The sequence below is a fragment of the Ochotona princeps genome, chromosome 13 (assembly GCF_030435755.1).
Source record: "Ochotona princeps isolate mOchPri1 chromosome 13, mOchPri1.hap1, whole genome shotgun sequence".
NCBI lineage: Eukaryota > Metazoa > Chordata > Mammalia > Lagomorpha > Ochotonidae > Ochotona > Ochotona princeps.
Window position 1 is genome coordinate 2205623 of NC_080844.1, and position 14821 is coordinate 2220443.

General features: G+C 44.9%; 2 protein-coding genes across 2 annotated transcripts; both read right to left on the reverse strand.

Annotated features, from left to right (window-relative positions):
• Positions 1 to 231: 231 nt before the first annotated feature.
• On the reverse strand, positions 232 to 1959 carry LOC131481742 (syncytin-1-like). The gene has a single exon (XM_058671873.1). The coding sequence runs from the start codon at positions 1957 to 1959 to the stop codon at positions 232 to 234; it is 1728 nt and encodes a 575-aa protein (XP_058527856.1).
• A 16-nt stretch (positions 1960 to 1975) lies between these two features.
• On the reverse strand, positions 1976 to 7252 carry LOC131481743 (uncharacterized). The gene is given in 1 exon segment (XM_058671874.1): positions 1976 to 7252. A coding segment is annotated over 1 exon segment (5277 nt).
• Between the last annotated feature and the right edge of the window lie 7569 nt (positions 7253 to 14821).

The following is a 14821-nucleotide window of genomic DNA, read 5'->3' on the forward strand; positions in this document are numbered from 1 at the left end:
CCTTAGTCTGGCACCAGCTCAGGGTCCTCCAGCCTCATTTCCTCCGACTAAGGAATTTACTTATCAGGAGATAGAAACTTAGGCCTTCTTCCCTTTGTCAGGCCCAGCATGGCCATTCCCCTACCCCTTATCTGGTCTCGCCAAGCAGGATACAGAAGCAGTAAAGCATTAACCCTACTTTTCTCTTTCATTCCCCCATTTTCTTCTTGTGAATTTTAATCTTAAAATTTACTAAGGCATTGGGTATAGCTCTTCCTGTTGCTTTAAAGCTTGATAATGTTGAGTTAATACTAAAGCTTGGGTGACTGAAAGTCGGTCCCGAACAAATTGCTGTAGCCGATTAAAAATACAGGGGCCGACCGATATCACTATTAATAGTCCGGTGAGGGGGCCTAGAAGAGGTAACAGGTACGGTAAAAGACCATTCCATGCCGTCCATAAGGGGTTTTCAGCCAGCTGGCGTCTGCGGTGTTCCAGGTCCTCTTGGAGCATTTTTATTTTATCCCGCACTATGCCGGACTTATTGGCATAAAAGCAACATCTTTCTTGTAAAGCTAAGCAAATGCCTCCCTGCTCAGCAGTAAGTAGGTCTAGGCCTCGGCGGTTCTGTAAAACTATTTCTGCCAGGGAGTCTATTTGGTCTTGAATATCTTGGATTGTTGTGGATAAAGTTTGTACGTCATTAATTAGCTGTTGGGACAATTCCCGATATTTATGGACTGCCACTCCTAACCCTGCCGACCCTGTGGCCAAAGCTGAAGAAATTCCTATTGTAACAAACAAGGGAACTAGCTGCACAGCACGCTTCTGCCTGCCGGCTATATAATCAAAGGAAGGAACAGGGACTGGAGAGTCTCCACGAATAACTTCTATATCCGGGAGAAGATATGCCATCGCGCATGCCCCAGTCCAATTTGCAGGGAGCAAGGTATAGGCCAAGTTCTCCCCACATACAAATACAGCGGAATTGGGGGCACATTGGGGGGTGGAGACGTTCATAAAATTTACACAAAAGGTGGCTCGACCGACATCAATGTTCCCAGTTTCGTTATCTGGAGGCTTGTAGAGGCAAGTCTCATTACCAATATTGGGGGCAACCGAAACAATGAAGGGGGACATTGGAAAACAGGCCTGAGTATCAGAAACTTGGAGGATCTTATCTTGCTGCATACCTATCGCAACTGGGGTGAACGGTCCCTGACGCAAGCAGAGCCAACAGCCCTCCGCAACGTTTGGGTTTGTGGTGTTTAATAATTGATGAGCACCATTGAGAACGTCAGCGGTGTTGGCATCTAGTCCCTCAAGTCCTTTAGAATGGATTCTGGCTAAAGGGTGATAATAAAGTGAGGGATATACGCTATCATATATTTTTTCAAGAGTCCTTTTTGTTTGCTGCTGTCTAATCAAATCTTGTGGGCCTCCACCGTCCGTCATTCCCAAGGGGGCTGTCTGGGACCAACAAACAGTCGTTCCCTTCGTTGGGCACGGTTTTGAGTGGTACCGAGTAGGTGATAACTCGCTTCCAAAGGACCCTTTCCATTCTCCAGTAATGACCGCATAAAGCAGCTGTCTGGGCCCTAGATTACAAGTGCTCCAACTAGAGTAACATGCAGAATGTACAGAGCTATAAGCAGTTTGGTTGCATTCTCGAGGGCATTCCTCATTGGGCCCCAGGGAACTCGGCCTAGGTTTTGGAACACAAATCCACTGGCCGTTCCCCACACCATTCCTGTGAATGGGAAGGTAGGCTATCTCACTTCCACAGTCTTGTTTATATGTTGGTGATAATCCGTCCGGAACTGTCCCGCTCCTCCTGCCTCCTGCACACCCACAAGGTTGGTATTTCTGAAGAAGAATGTGTGCCGTCTGGGGATTATCAAGCCCTGCCTGGGCCCTATCATTTAAAATCACTAAAAGTATCACAGGATAAAAAACTGTTTGTACGATAATAACAGGCATCATATTAAAACAAAATTTAAACTTTTAAAAGTCTTAGCTTAAGCGGATTTGGGGAACGTTGCACTTTCCAGGCTCCAAGTGGTGGTTCTGCAGTGGAGGGGGAGTCAGTTGGGTCCTGGGGTGTTGCCCTCTTTACATGCGACGCATGAATCCAGGCGGAGATGCCGTCCACTTTCAAGGCGGTGGGAGTGGTGAGGAGGACGGTATACGGCCCCTTCCAATGTGGCTCCAAGGTCTTTGACTGATGTCTCCTCACATACACGAGGTCACCTTCCTTGAAGGGGTGTGGGCAGGACGGCACTTCCTTGTCTCGATAGACTTCCGCAAGGGGCTTCCAGATATGATCTCGCACCACACGGAGAGCCTGGAGATGAGTCTGTAAAGCAGGAGGGTTAGGATACAAAACCGGGTCAAGGCTACACAAGGAAGCTGCGGGAGGCGGGCTCCCATACAAAATTTCAAAGGGAGTGAGTCCATGATGGGCCGGCGTGTTTCTGGCCCTAAAAAGCGCCATAGGTAGGAGCTGCACCCAGTCTTTAGCGCCAGTCTCCAAAGCTAATTTGGTCAAGGTCTCTTTTAAGCTTCTATTCATTCTCTCTACCTGTCCTGAACTCTGGGGTCTATAGGCACAATGCAATTTCCAATCAATCCCCAAAACCCTGGCCATCATCTGACTTACCTGGGAGACAAAGGCCGGCCCGTTGTCAGACCCAAGTACCTGTGGCAGTCCAAACCGAGGGAATATTTCTTCCAAGATCTTCTTTACCACCACCTGTGCCGTTTCTTTCTTGGTGGGGTACGCTTCCGTCCACCCAGAGAAGGTGTCCACAAAAACTAGAAGATACTTATAACCGTACATACCTGGACGGACTTCAGTGAAGTCTACTTCCCAACACATTCCTGGACGATGACCCCGTGCTCTCGCCCCAGGGGGGAGCTTGAGTCTCCCTGCATTTACCTGTGCGCATGGTTTGCAAAGATCTACAGTCTCTTCAACTAAACCAGGCAGACGGAGAATGTGGAAGGGGCACTCTTCTTTAGTTAGTAAGGCAAGCATCTTTCTGCGACTCAAATGTGTAAGTTGATGTAGATGCTTTACTATTTCCTTTGAATTTTTAAGAGGTAAAGCGACTTTATCTCCGCACTTCCAAGTCCTTGTCTTGGGGTCCCATTCCCCTCCATGTTGTTGTATCAGGGTTTCGTCTGTGCTGGTATATTTTAGGGTCCCAAATTGTCGGACTGTAGTCTCATCTGAGTTAGCGGGTTTTTGAACAATGGTCTCTACCATGACTAATGTCTGAGTCTCTTCAGCTGCCCGTTTAGCAGCCGAGTCTGCCAATTGGTTTCCTTTTGCTGTTGGGTCATTTCCCTTCTGGTGCCCAGGGCAATGGATAATGCTGATTTTCTTGGGGCGAAACAATGCTTGCAAGAGTCCTACAATTTCATCTTTGTTCTTTATCTCTTTTCCCCCTGACGTCAGTAATCCTCTTCTTCGATATATTTCCCCATGCACATGTGCGGTAGCAAAGGCATAGCGGCTGTCAGTATAAATATTAGCCTTTTTCCCTTCTGCAAGCTTCAGGGCCTGGGTTAGGGCTATTAGTTCTGCCCGCTGAGCTGAAGTGCCCGGTGCCAGGGCACTTGACCAAATAGTCTTTTCATTGTCTACCACCGCAGCCCCTGCCCGTCGTTTCCCATCCACCACATAACTGCTCCCATCGGTGAACCACGTTACCTCAGCATCTGGCATGGGTTGATCAGAGAGGTCCTCTCGTGTTCCGTGTACCTCCGCAAGGATTTGCTGACAGTTGTGTGGAACATCTCCCGGGATTCCAGGGTCTGGGAGGAGCGTGGCAGGGTTCAGGGCGACCGCAGGGCCAAACCGTATCTTTTCTGGGGCTAATAACAATGCCTGGTAATGCGTCATTCGAGCATTAGTTAACCATCGGTCAGGGGGCTGCCGGACTATGGCCTCCACAGCATGTGGCGCGATCACAGTGATCTGCTGGCCAAGGGTCAACTTGCCAGAGTCCTTAACCAGAGTTGCTATGGCAGCAATCATTCGTAGGCATGGGGGCCACCCCGCTGCGACTGGATCAAGTTTCTTAGAGAGATAGGCTACTGGCCGCTTCCATGGCCCCAATGCTTGTACTAAGACTCCTTTTGCAATTCCTCTCCTTTCATCCACATAAAGATTAAACGGCCTGGTTACGTCAGGGAGTCCCAGTGCCGGGGCCTTCAAGAGGGCTTCTTTGATGCGGTCGAAGGCCTCCTGCTGTTCCGATTCCCATAGAAATTTTGTTCCCTGTTTGGTTAGGGGATACAAGGGGGCTGCGATCTCAGCGAATCCCGGTACCCAGAGTCGGCAGAATCCTGCAGTTCCCAGGAACTCTCTCAGCTGCCTGGGACTTTTGGGAGCAGGTATTGAGGACACAGCCTGTTTTCTAGCCTCTGTTAGCCATCTCTGTCCTCCTTCTAGGACATATCCTAGGTATGTTACTTTGGTCTGGCATAGTTGGGCCTTCTTAGCAGAGGCTCGGTATCCCAACTCTCCGAGTCTTTTTAGAAGGGCTTTCGTACCTTGTATGCAAGATTCTTCGGAAGAAGCAGCAAGGAGAAGGTCATCTACATACTGTAAAAGGATGAGGTCAGGCTGTTGTATGCGGAAATCAGCCAGGTCCCGGTGGAGGGCTTCATCAAAAATGGTGGGGGAGTGCTTGAACCCTTGTGGCAATCTGGTCCATGTCAGCTGCCCAGCAAGCCCAGATTCCGGATCTCTCCATTCGAAGGCAAACAATGGCTGGCTCTGGGGGCACAGTCTTAAGCAAAAGAAGGCATCTTTGAGGTCCAGTACAGTATACCAGGTGTGAGACGGGGGCAAGGAGCTTAAAAGATTGTATGGGTTGGGGACAGTTGGATGCATGTCCTCGACTCGCTGATTAACTTCTCTTAAGTCTTGGACAGGTCGGTAATCATTTGTCCCTGGTTTCTTTATCGGCAATAGAGGAGTGTTCCACGGGGAACGGCAGGGCACCAAGATGCCTAGTTGTAGTAGTCTCTGTATATGCGGTCTGATGCCCTGGAATGCTTCCCTCGACATCGGATATTGCCTGATAGCCACTGGGGAAGCCGTGGGTTTCAAGTTGATCACCAGGGGTGGTTGGTTGATCGCCAACCCGACCCCTCCCGTCTCGGCCCAGGCATTGGGGAAACTTTCCACCCATTCTTTCAGCAACAAGGAAGGGACAGGCCCTCCGGGGGGGCGCTTCTCATGCAATCTATATTCATCTTCTATTCTCAAGGTCAAGAGGTACAAGGGCTCTCCCCTGGGTCCGGAAACTGAAGCTCCACCCTCATGGAACTTGATGTGCGCCCCTATTTTTGATAGTAAATCCCTCCCTAACAAGGGGTAGGGACACTCCGGTACATGTAGAAATGAATGTGTCACAGTCCCTGTGGCGAGGTCTACTCGCCGTTCAGTTGTCCACTTGTAAAATTTTCCACCAGTAGCTCCTTGTACCCAAGAAGTCTTATGACTCATAGGCCCTCCCGTGCTAGTCAACACGGAGTGCTGCGCTCCCGTATCTACCAGGAAAGTGACTGGTTGTCCCCCCACGGTTAGAGTTATCCTGGGCTCAGGGGGGGGGTCCTGGCCCCGACTTCCCTAATCTCCAAGGGCCAGCACGGGGGTCATCTTCTTGGGGTTCCGTGAGTTCTTGGGACATTCTCGGGCCCAATGCCCCTTCTCTTTGCAGTAAGCACACTGATCTCGGCTCAACCGGGGCCGCCTTTCATCTCCCTGGTTCCTGATCTGCCTCCCTGTTTCTGGTCTACTATGCACTACAGTGGCCAGGATTCGACTTAACTCCTGATTACGCCTTTTCTCTCTCTCGTCCTCCCTCTCCTCTTGTAACTTCCTTAACCTTTCTTCCTTTTCCTCGGGAGTCTCTCTCTTATTGTATATCTTATCAGCCTCCCGAACTAGATCCTGCAAATTATAATTCTGCAATCCCTCTAGTCTCTGCAACTTATTCCTTATGTCCGGTGCCGACTGTCCAATAAATGCCATTATAACTTCACTCTGTCTTTCTTCACTAGCCGGATTAAAAGGGGTATACATACGGTAAGCCTCCATTAGCCTTTCTAAAAACCCCGCAGGGGTTTCCTCTGCCCCCTGTACTACTGCCCTTACCTTGGCCAAATTGGTGGGTCGCCTTCCAGCGCCCTTGAGACCCGCTAACAGAGTCTGGCGGTAAAGACGGAGACGCTCCCTACCGGCAGGCGTATTGTGGTCCCAGTCCGGTCGATTGAGAGGAAACACAGCATCTATCTCATTAGGGAGTTGAGTCGGGTTCCCATCAGCTCCAGGAACGTTCTTCCGAGCCTCCAAAAGTACTCGGTGCCGTTCTTCTGTAGTGAGTAGTGTCCGCAGGAGCTGCTGACAATCATCCCACGTGGGCTGATGGGTCAGCAAAATAGACTCAATTAATCCTGTTAAAGCCTGCGGATCCTGAGAAAAGGGGGGGTTATGGGTTTTCCAATTGTATAGATCCGAGGCAAAAAAAGGCCAGTACTGCATCTGTTCTCCTACGGCCCGGAGGGGAAATAGCTGAGATGACCATGCTCCCTCTTCCTCCTCTCTCCCCCCTTCTTTCTCCCGACGCAGCCGGAGCCGCGTGGGTATCGGTGATCTACGCCCTTGCGCTTCCTCTGGTATGGTGGAGTCAGGCATCACAGCTCCTTCTTCTGGCGCCACTGCCGGCTCTGCAACTGGGTGGCCTCCAGTAGGCCTGTGGGGATAGGGAGGTGGAGGTTCTAATGATAGGAGAAGGTCTTCCTGACCACCATCGGAGAGGACCGCCGGCTTTCCTCGGTTGGTGTCCGTCTCTCGTAGCGGGCAGATTGAAGACGTTATCAGGGGAGCTGAGGGAATGGGATTCAAAGGGATAGGTGAAGGCAGGGGTGGCGGCCGTGGGCTAGCATCAACAGCCGCGAAGGGCTTTACCCAACTAGGAGGGTTTGTAGCTAGACTCTCCCAGGTAACTACATAGGGAACCTGGTCTGGGTGACCTCCCGGGCTTGTGTCACATACGCGACCTTTCACCTGTAAAATAATAGAGAGGTTAAAGGTGCCCTCCGGCGGCCACCCGATTCCAAAGGCGGGCCATTGGGAGGAACAAAGGGTCTTCCATTCCTTTTTCTTAACTTCTACAGATAGACTTCGGGCTCGTCCCCGGACTTCTGACCAATGATCAATGGAGAGACTCAAGGGAGTAACCAAAGCTTGTCCCATTATCGAACTTAAAACACTAAACACAATGGGCAGCAACACAAAAGCACACAACAAACTAACGAAAGACAAGACAATCGCGCGATCAAATTCTCCTTCCAAATACAAATTCCAAATACAAATTCCAAATACAAATGGTCGGAGGGGCGCCCTGCCTCTGCACGACCTCCGGGGACGAGATAAACTCGCTCTTCCCCGGTTCCAAACTAGTCCTGGAGCGTCCTCCAGGCGCAAACTAGTCCTGGAGCGTCCTCCAGGCACAAACAAAATTCAAATACAAAATTCAAATTCACCGGTGTACCAAGTAATTACAAATATCAACACAACATATAACAAACACACACACTACATGAACCGGCCGGACTTACCTCCCTCTGTCTGGTCAGAGCATCGAAAGACGACCCCCCGGATCCCGGGCGAGCCCCCAAATGTTAAACCGCGGGGTTTAACAGGTACGGGCCCCAGGAGTCGCCGCCCGAAAGCTCCCAATAACCAGGTCAGAGGCTGCAAAAGCAAGAGGGATTTTATTGACGTTCGCGAACGGGCTCCCACTCTGCAAGGAGAAGAAGCCCCGATGTCCAGGGGTACAGGCATTTTATACTGCGAGCTCAGCACACTTGCTGGGTTTGGTACAAATTTTATGACCTTAGTCTGGCACCAGCTCAGGGTCCTCCAGCCTCATTTCCTCCGACTAAGGAATTTACTTATCAGGAGATAGAAACTTAGGCCTTCTTCCCTTTGTCAGGCCCAGCATGGCCATTCCCCTACCCCTTATCTGGTCTCGCCAAGCAGGATACAGAAGCAGTAAAGCATTAACCCTACTTTTCTCTTTCAACCGCACTGGCAGGACCAAAGACCCAGGCCATGCTGGACACCCAATCCCAGATGCCAATGGATCCAACACCCACATTGTCCACATTGGCATTGCTTGCATCACCTTGGCATCCCTATTGTGAACTGGATGGTGTTGTAGCCCAACTAGCCCCATCTGGTTTTCAGATTTTCCAGTAGATGTTATGATCTAGCCCAACCCCCTGATCTGAACCACATGTAGGTCTAGTGTGTAATGTAACCTTGCCTGGTCTGGGATACTTCTTTCTGTGATTCTTGCAATCCTCTGCAGGGAATGAGTACTCCTGGCTCCTTTGTCAGATCTCCTCTTGGTGACAAATCTCACATATATCCGTGGGGCATGCCCATTTCACTTTGTCCACCTCTTTTTCTGGCAGGATCAATGCCTTTGCCCAACCAGCCCACGCTCATTCTGGTTCTAACTGCTGGGTGCTAAAGCTCAGCCACACCTGGTCAATGCCTGCCGGGGTCCGTGTGATGGATGTAGGAAAACAGGAAGGTGTGAGAACTATTGCTTCCATTGCAGGCAAGGCCTCAAAGGAACTCCCCGCCGAGCAGGGATCCTGCGGACGTTGCTTTGATCACCTGAATGCAGCCCGCTTTCCATTGCCGGACACCAGACTTCCCCACTGAGTTTTCAGTAATCTGCCTAGGCATTGTCTGCCCCTGCGGAGTTAACAGTTGATGTATGGTATCTGTGCAAGCTTGGAAGTTGATGTTACTGCTATTTGCTTCTAGCATAAAGGTTTTTACCTACTACTGCTACAGCTGCCACCATTGCTATGTTAATCAAAGGTGTTCTGTCCCCAGGTGGCAGGGACTTGTTTACAGCCTTTCCTCTCCCATTGATGTATTAATCAAAGGTGTTCCGTCCCCAGGTGGTGGGAACTTGTTTACAACCTTTCCTCTCCCATTGACAATATGCTAATCAAGGGTGCTAACTTCCCAGGTATAGGGAAAGCCCATTCTTTCCTTTCTTTGATCTTTGGACCTCGCATCCTGTTTAACATGTCCTCTCTTACTTGATTCAAGAGGTATAAGCTTGCCTTAGGTGAGACAAATGGCAGAATTATCTTTAGCAACATCCATTTAATTATGACATAAAAAGTCTGAGCCAAAGTTTAACTGATTCTGTATAAATAAAGCGGACGGCTTTATTGCTGTGTCCACTATCTTCAAAGGAATTCTGGTGATCCGTCTCTTTCTTTACGCCGACTCCAGGCACACTTCGCGGGTTTCGAACCTCGGCCGGAGCTGGACTCCGGCAAATGCCCAGAATTAGCCCCATGTGGTCCGATGAGAGGTAGTACCTAGTCTAGTCATTTCTATATTCTCCCTGGCTCTTATGAGTACCATTGGGTGTTGGAGCCCAGCCTAATCCAGGGCTCCCCACTCAGAGTCCACATTAACACCAAGGGAGACTGAAGCCTTGTCTAGCCCAGATGATTGTCTTTGTTCCAGTGCATGCTCTCATGAGTAGGAAACCTGACCCTGTCATGGAGTCACATTAGTTTCACAACCAGGCCTATTCACAGTCACAGATCTTACATGTGCTGGCAGAGATTGCACTTCCACAGTGCTGAGACTCTCTCTGGTGGGTACTGTGATCTAGCCCAGCCAGGTAGGCACCCAGAGCTAGGTTTTGCGTGCACCATTGGCTGGTGCTCAGTGGTGGCAATGCTAAATACCTTAGCTCAATTGTTCCACATGTGCTGGTGCTTTGGTCTGACCCTTAAATGTCCTCTCATTCCTCCCTCACAACCACTTGGTCTCAGTTCCCTCCTTTATCTGTAGGTACTGTGGCTTTTCCAGCCAGATTCCTTCAGTAGTCCTTCCTCACTTGGATACAGTCCATGTGTCCTCCACACAGGATGGGGGTCGAGTTGCCTATCGAACCTCACTGTGCATATGGGGCAAGAAAGCCCTAGGTGCTCCACCCAAGCATCTGCTGAGTTCCCCTTCCCTTTGCTAGAGCTGCCCAGTCAGTCTCATTGTACATGGCAGCAAAGACATCATTGTAATCCACTCTATTTCCACAAGATGAATTTGCCTGATATACCACAATTAAAAAGTGATAGGATCAGAGTTCCACTGAAATATAAACATGAAATAAAAATGATAGTATGTATAACATTGATTCATACAAATAGAACAGATTCTATGCATTTCCTATAAACAATAAAGGAGACAGTCACACTCCTCTAACTCTCACAATTTCCTTGATTCCAACCAAATAAGCATACCTTTTCTCCTTGTCTTAAAATTCAGCACTTAGTTTTGATACAATTTTCTCATGGGCTTAATTTTCACCTAACCATATTTTATAAAAATTTCGAAGACCACAAGAGCACATTTTCAATGATTTGTAGTCAGAAACTAAAAATAAGAGTTCTGACTATGTTTGTTGGGCATTTGCATTTCATGCTTTCCAAGATGCCTTCTCTGGTCTTTACCCATTTGTAAGTGGGTTCTTTGCTTTGCTGTTATTGAGCATCTTGAGCTCTTCATACTGTCTGAATATTGATGGTCCTTTGGTTGCAAAATTTGAAAATTTTTCAATTTTATTTTTTGTTGTCACTTTATTTTTTGACAATTCCTTTTGTAGTGTAGTTCCAATTGTTGTTGCTTTAATTGCATTTTCATTTTGGGTTCTTGTACAGGAAGTCTTTGCCAGACTGCTTTGATTTAAATGACATGGAGTATATTTTGAAGCCTGAAAATGTGGTGCTTCCAGCTCTGTTTCTGTTAATAATGCTGTAGCTATTTCAGTGTCTCATATGTTTCCACATTAATTTCAGAATCATTTTTAAGATATATTTTAGCTGAAAGGATTTTTTTACAAACATAGGAGAGGGGATCATTCATCTGCTGAAGTTCTCTCCAAATGCCCGCAAGAACCAAAGTTGCCTTAATCCAAAATTATCAGCCAGGAGATTTTTCCTGCTAGGGCTATCCTCCACTGCTTTTCCATTCCACAAAGAAAAATGTGATTCAGAATTGGAGTGATTGGAATACAAACCAGCACCCCTCTGAGATGCCAGCACTAGCAGGTTAAGGAACAGCCTACTACACCACTATGCCACAGCATATTTTCTAAATCTGAGAAAAAATGTCACAGATACACTGATGGTCTTACAATCACGCTGCAAACTGCAATGGGCAGTGGGGACATTTGGGTTTAATAGATTATACTAATCTATAAACACGAAATGCTGTCCCTTTTTTGCTGTGATTTATTTTTCCTTAAGGTTTTGTAAGTTTTCTTTGTAGATATCTCGGCCATCCTTATTTAAGTATTTCAAGGTATTTAGATTTCACTTTAGGATGTGTAAATGGGACTCATCCTACAAGTTCATAGTCAAGCTTTGTTTTTATATGTAAAAGTGATTGGATTCTGTGTATTTGCTGCACTGTAACTTTATCAGACTCTCTTAAGAGTACACTAGCCGCTGTGTACACCCTTTAGGTCCACTATAGAGATCATTGTCAAGTGCAAACAGGGAGATATTCACCAATTTGTATCCCTCTGATTTCTTCTTATCAAATCACTTTCTATAATACATAAAGTACAACATTCAATCAGCAGTAGTGAACATGGCACTCTTAGCTGGTTCCAGATTCAGGTGCAAATGCTTTCAAACTGTCTCTGATTAATGTGATCATGGACATGGGTTTCATATAGTGTTGGAGTGTGTTGAAGAATATAATACACTTCTCTGTTGAATTGATATCTTAATCATTATAGAATGCACTTCGTCTTTTAGAACAAGTTTATGTAGCATGTATAGTTTACTTTTCATTTACGTTTACCAGGAAATTATCTGCCTTCCCTTCTTTCATTATATTATTATTCTTGATTTTTCTGTGTATTACTTTTTTAAGCACTTTCATTATGGTAGATTTTTGCTGGTAAGCTCCTTCAATTTTTTTTTGTTCATAGGTCCTCATTTCACCTTCATTTACAAATAAGAGGTTTGCTGAACACAGCATTGTATATTTCAGAGTTATTTCAGGACCTGGACTATGTCTCTCTATGCTCTGCCAGACTGTAGGGTTTCTGATGACAAATCAGCTTTCAGTCTAATTGAAAATCCTCTAAATACAAGCTGGCAGTTCTACCATACATATTTTATAATCTTTATGTTTATTGTAGATTATTTGCCTATAATACATTGTGATAAAGAATGATCTTGGTAGTATCAGTTAGTTGGCTGTGTACCTCCTATTCCTGAATGTTTTTTTCCTTCTCCACCTTAGGGTTATATTCTACTCATACTTCACTAAACAGGCCTTCTATTTCACTCTGTTTGTCCACTACTTTAGGGACATTAGGATATCTACATTTGGTCACTTGATATTGTCATATGAATCCAGAACATTATTTTCACAATCTGTATTTTTTTCCTCTGAGTTATTTCCAAGCTTTTGTCCTGCAAGGAGGGTATTTTTCTAATGTCACATCAAGTGAATATTTAAGGATACCCAATATACTTTGCACTTATTGAATTCATCATTCATAATATTTCAGTTTGATACACATTCCATATATCTGTCTCAGTAAAATTTTCTATCCACATAATATATGGACTTAATAATCTCAGCAATGTGTTTCTGTGCATTAATTTTATGAACATTTTCCTGAATTCATTTCCAGGCATTTTATTTGCCTCTTCATACTCGATAACCCAAGAAGATCAAGTTGTTAATTCATGGGAATGCTAATGAAGATAAATCATGTTTGAAGATAAAACCCTGAATTCATATGAATAATCCCACCAGTATTAGCTTAATACTACAGTGTAACATGAAATCAACTTGTATAAGATGTGAAATTACTTATATTTATTAAAACAGATTATACAGATTATCTACAGATAATCATATTCTATATATTAACATATTCTACAGATTATCATACTCTATTATATGCTTCAGAAGTATATTGCAAATGAAAATATTTCACTTGAAATATGCTCAAGTATTACAGAAACTGAGAAATGTTATCTGTATGCTTCTACAAAATGTGCTTTTCCACTTAATTTACTACTGAATAAACCATAGAGAATATGAAAATAGTAATAATTACAATAAATTAATAACCTATTAATTTTTAATAGAAAACATTTATGCTAAATGAAGTTTATATGTCATTCAAAATTACTGCAGCATACCATTTTCAAAAATTACATAAGAGAATACTACACAGACCATAGTTTAGTAAAATTATGTTTCTCATTAGTGGAAAACTACTATCAAATCACATTTAAGAAATGCAAATCTACATTATCAAGGTAAGACATAATATTTCTGACGGTTTATTTGTTTTTATTGGGATGGCAGATTTACAGAGAGAAGGAGCTACAAAGACAAGGATCATCTGTCCACTGGTTCGCCCCCACGTGGCCGCAATGGTGGGAGCTGGGCTGATCTAAAGCCAGGAACTTCTTCCGGGTCTCCCACGTGGGGTCACAGGGCTCTGAGCCATCCTTGATTGCTTTCCCGGGCCACCCGCAGGGATCTGGATGGGAGGTGAGGAGGCCGGGACATAAACTGAGGCCCATGTGGGATTCTGGCGGGTGCAAAGCGAAGATTTAGCCTCTGGGCCATTGCGTCAGTCCTGGAAGATTACTTTAAAAGTTGCATTTTAAAAACATATTATTTCTGATTATGTGAATAATGGATGTTCAGTAAGAATTATTTGCAAATTAAAAAAGAAAAGGCAAAAGAATTAAGTGGTGGTTTAAATGTGTTCCTCCAAAATTTATGGTTGGGATATTAACTCCCCAAACAAAACATTGTTGGGGAGTAGGTTCTAGGAAGAGATTAGCAGGATACTGAATGGATGAATGTGACTATCACAGTTTAGGCTACTTACCATAGACACGGACTTTTTACCAAACAGTTTGGGCACCTTTTACCCTGTTGCTGTCGCATACTACCTTCCCTTTGGTGGTCAGTCATAGGGTGGTGCCCCATGAAAGCTTTCACCAGAAGTGAATCCTTGTTCTTGGATTTCTCAATTTGCAGAACTCTAACAAGTAAATTTCTTTGTAAATTATCCTATCTGTAATATTTTATTATAAAACAAGCTAAAACAGCCAACATTAAATGTTGATGTACCCATAAAAAAAAATGTGCTTCTCTGGATGAAGCACTACATTGTGTAACAACTTCTACTGCTTAAGTTTAACATTTTCAACATCCATTAGCTTCAATAAAAGACCTAAAGAAGCTGGAAGGGAAGTTTGAGGACACCCAAAAGAAAACATAAGTGAAATAAATGATTTGGGGAATGGAGCAAACTAAGGCACAAGTTTTCCATTCTTATAGATTTCTCAGGCATATCACAAATCTATTTTGGATTAAAAAGATTGAAGAGCAAAAAGGAATTAAAACTCACTAATTGCAAGCATTACAAGCTGACATTGAAATTATGTGAGAAGCAATATATTATTTTTCACACATTAATTAAGCTATCAAAATAATATTCCACATCACAAAAACTTTCAGTTGAGAGTGGTATTTTAAAAAGCTCAATTAAATGTATATAGAAAACCACTATAAAATAACATGAAATGATATGCATCAAGTGCATATTTAAAAGAAGTAAAATACTGATATTAAGTGAATATATTCAATATAAAGCATGTGATGCCCATGAGAACAAACTCAGTTTGCTAACCTTATATGAGTAAAATCATTTTTAAAGATTTATTTTAT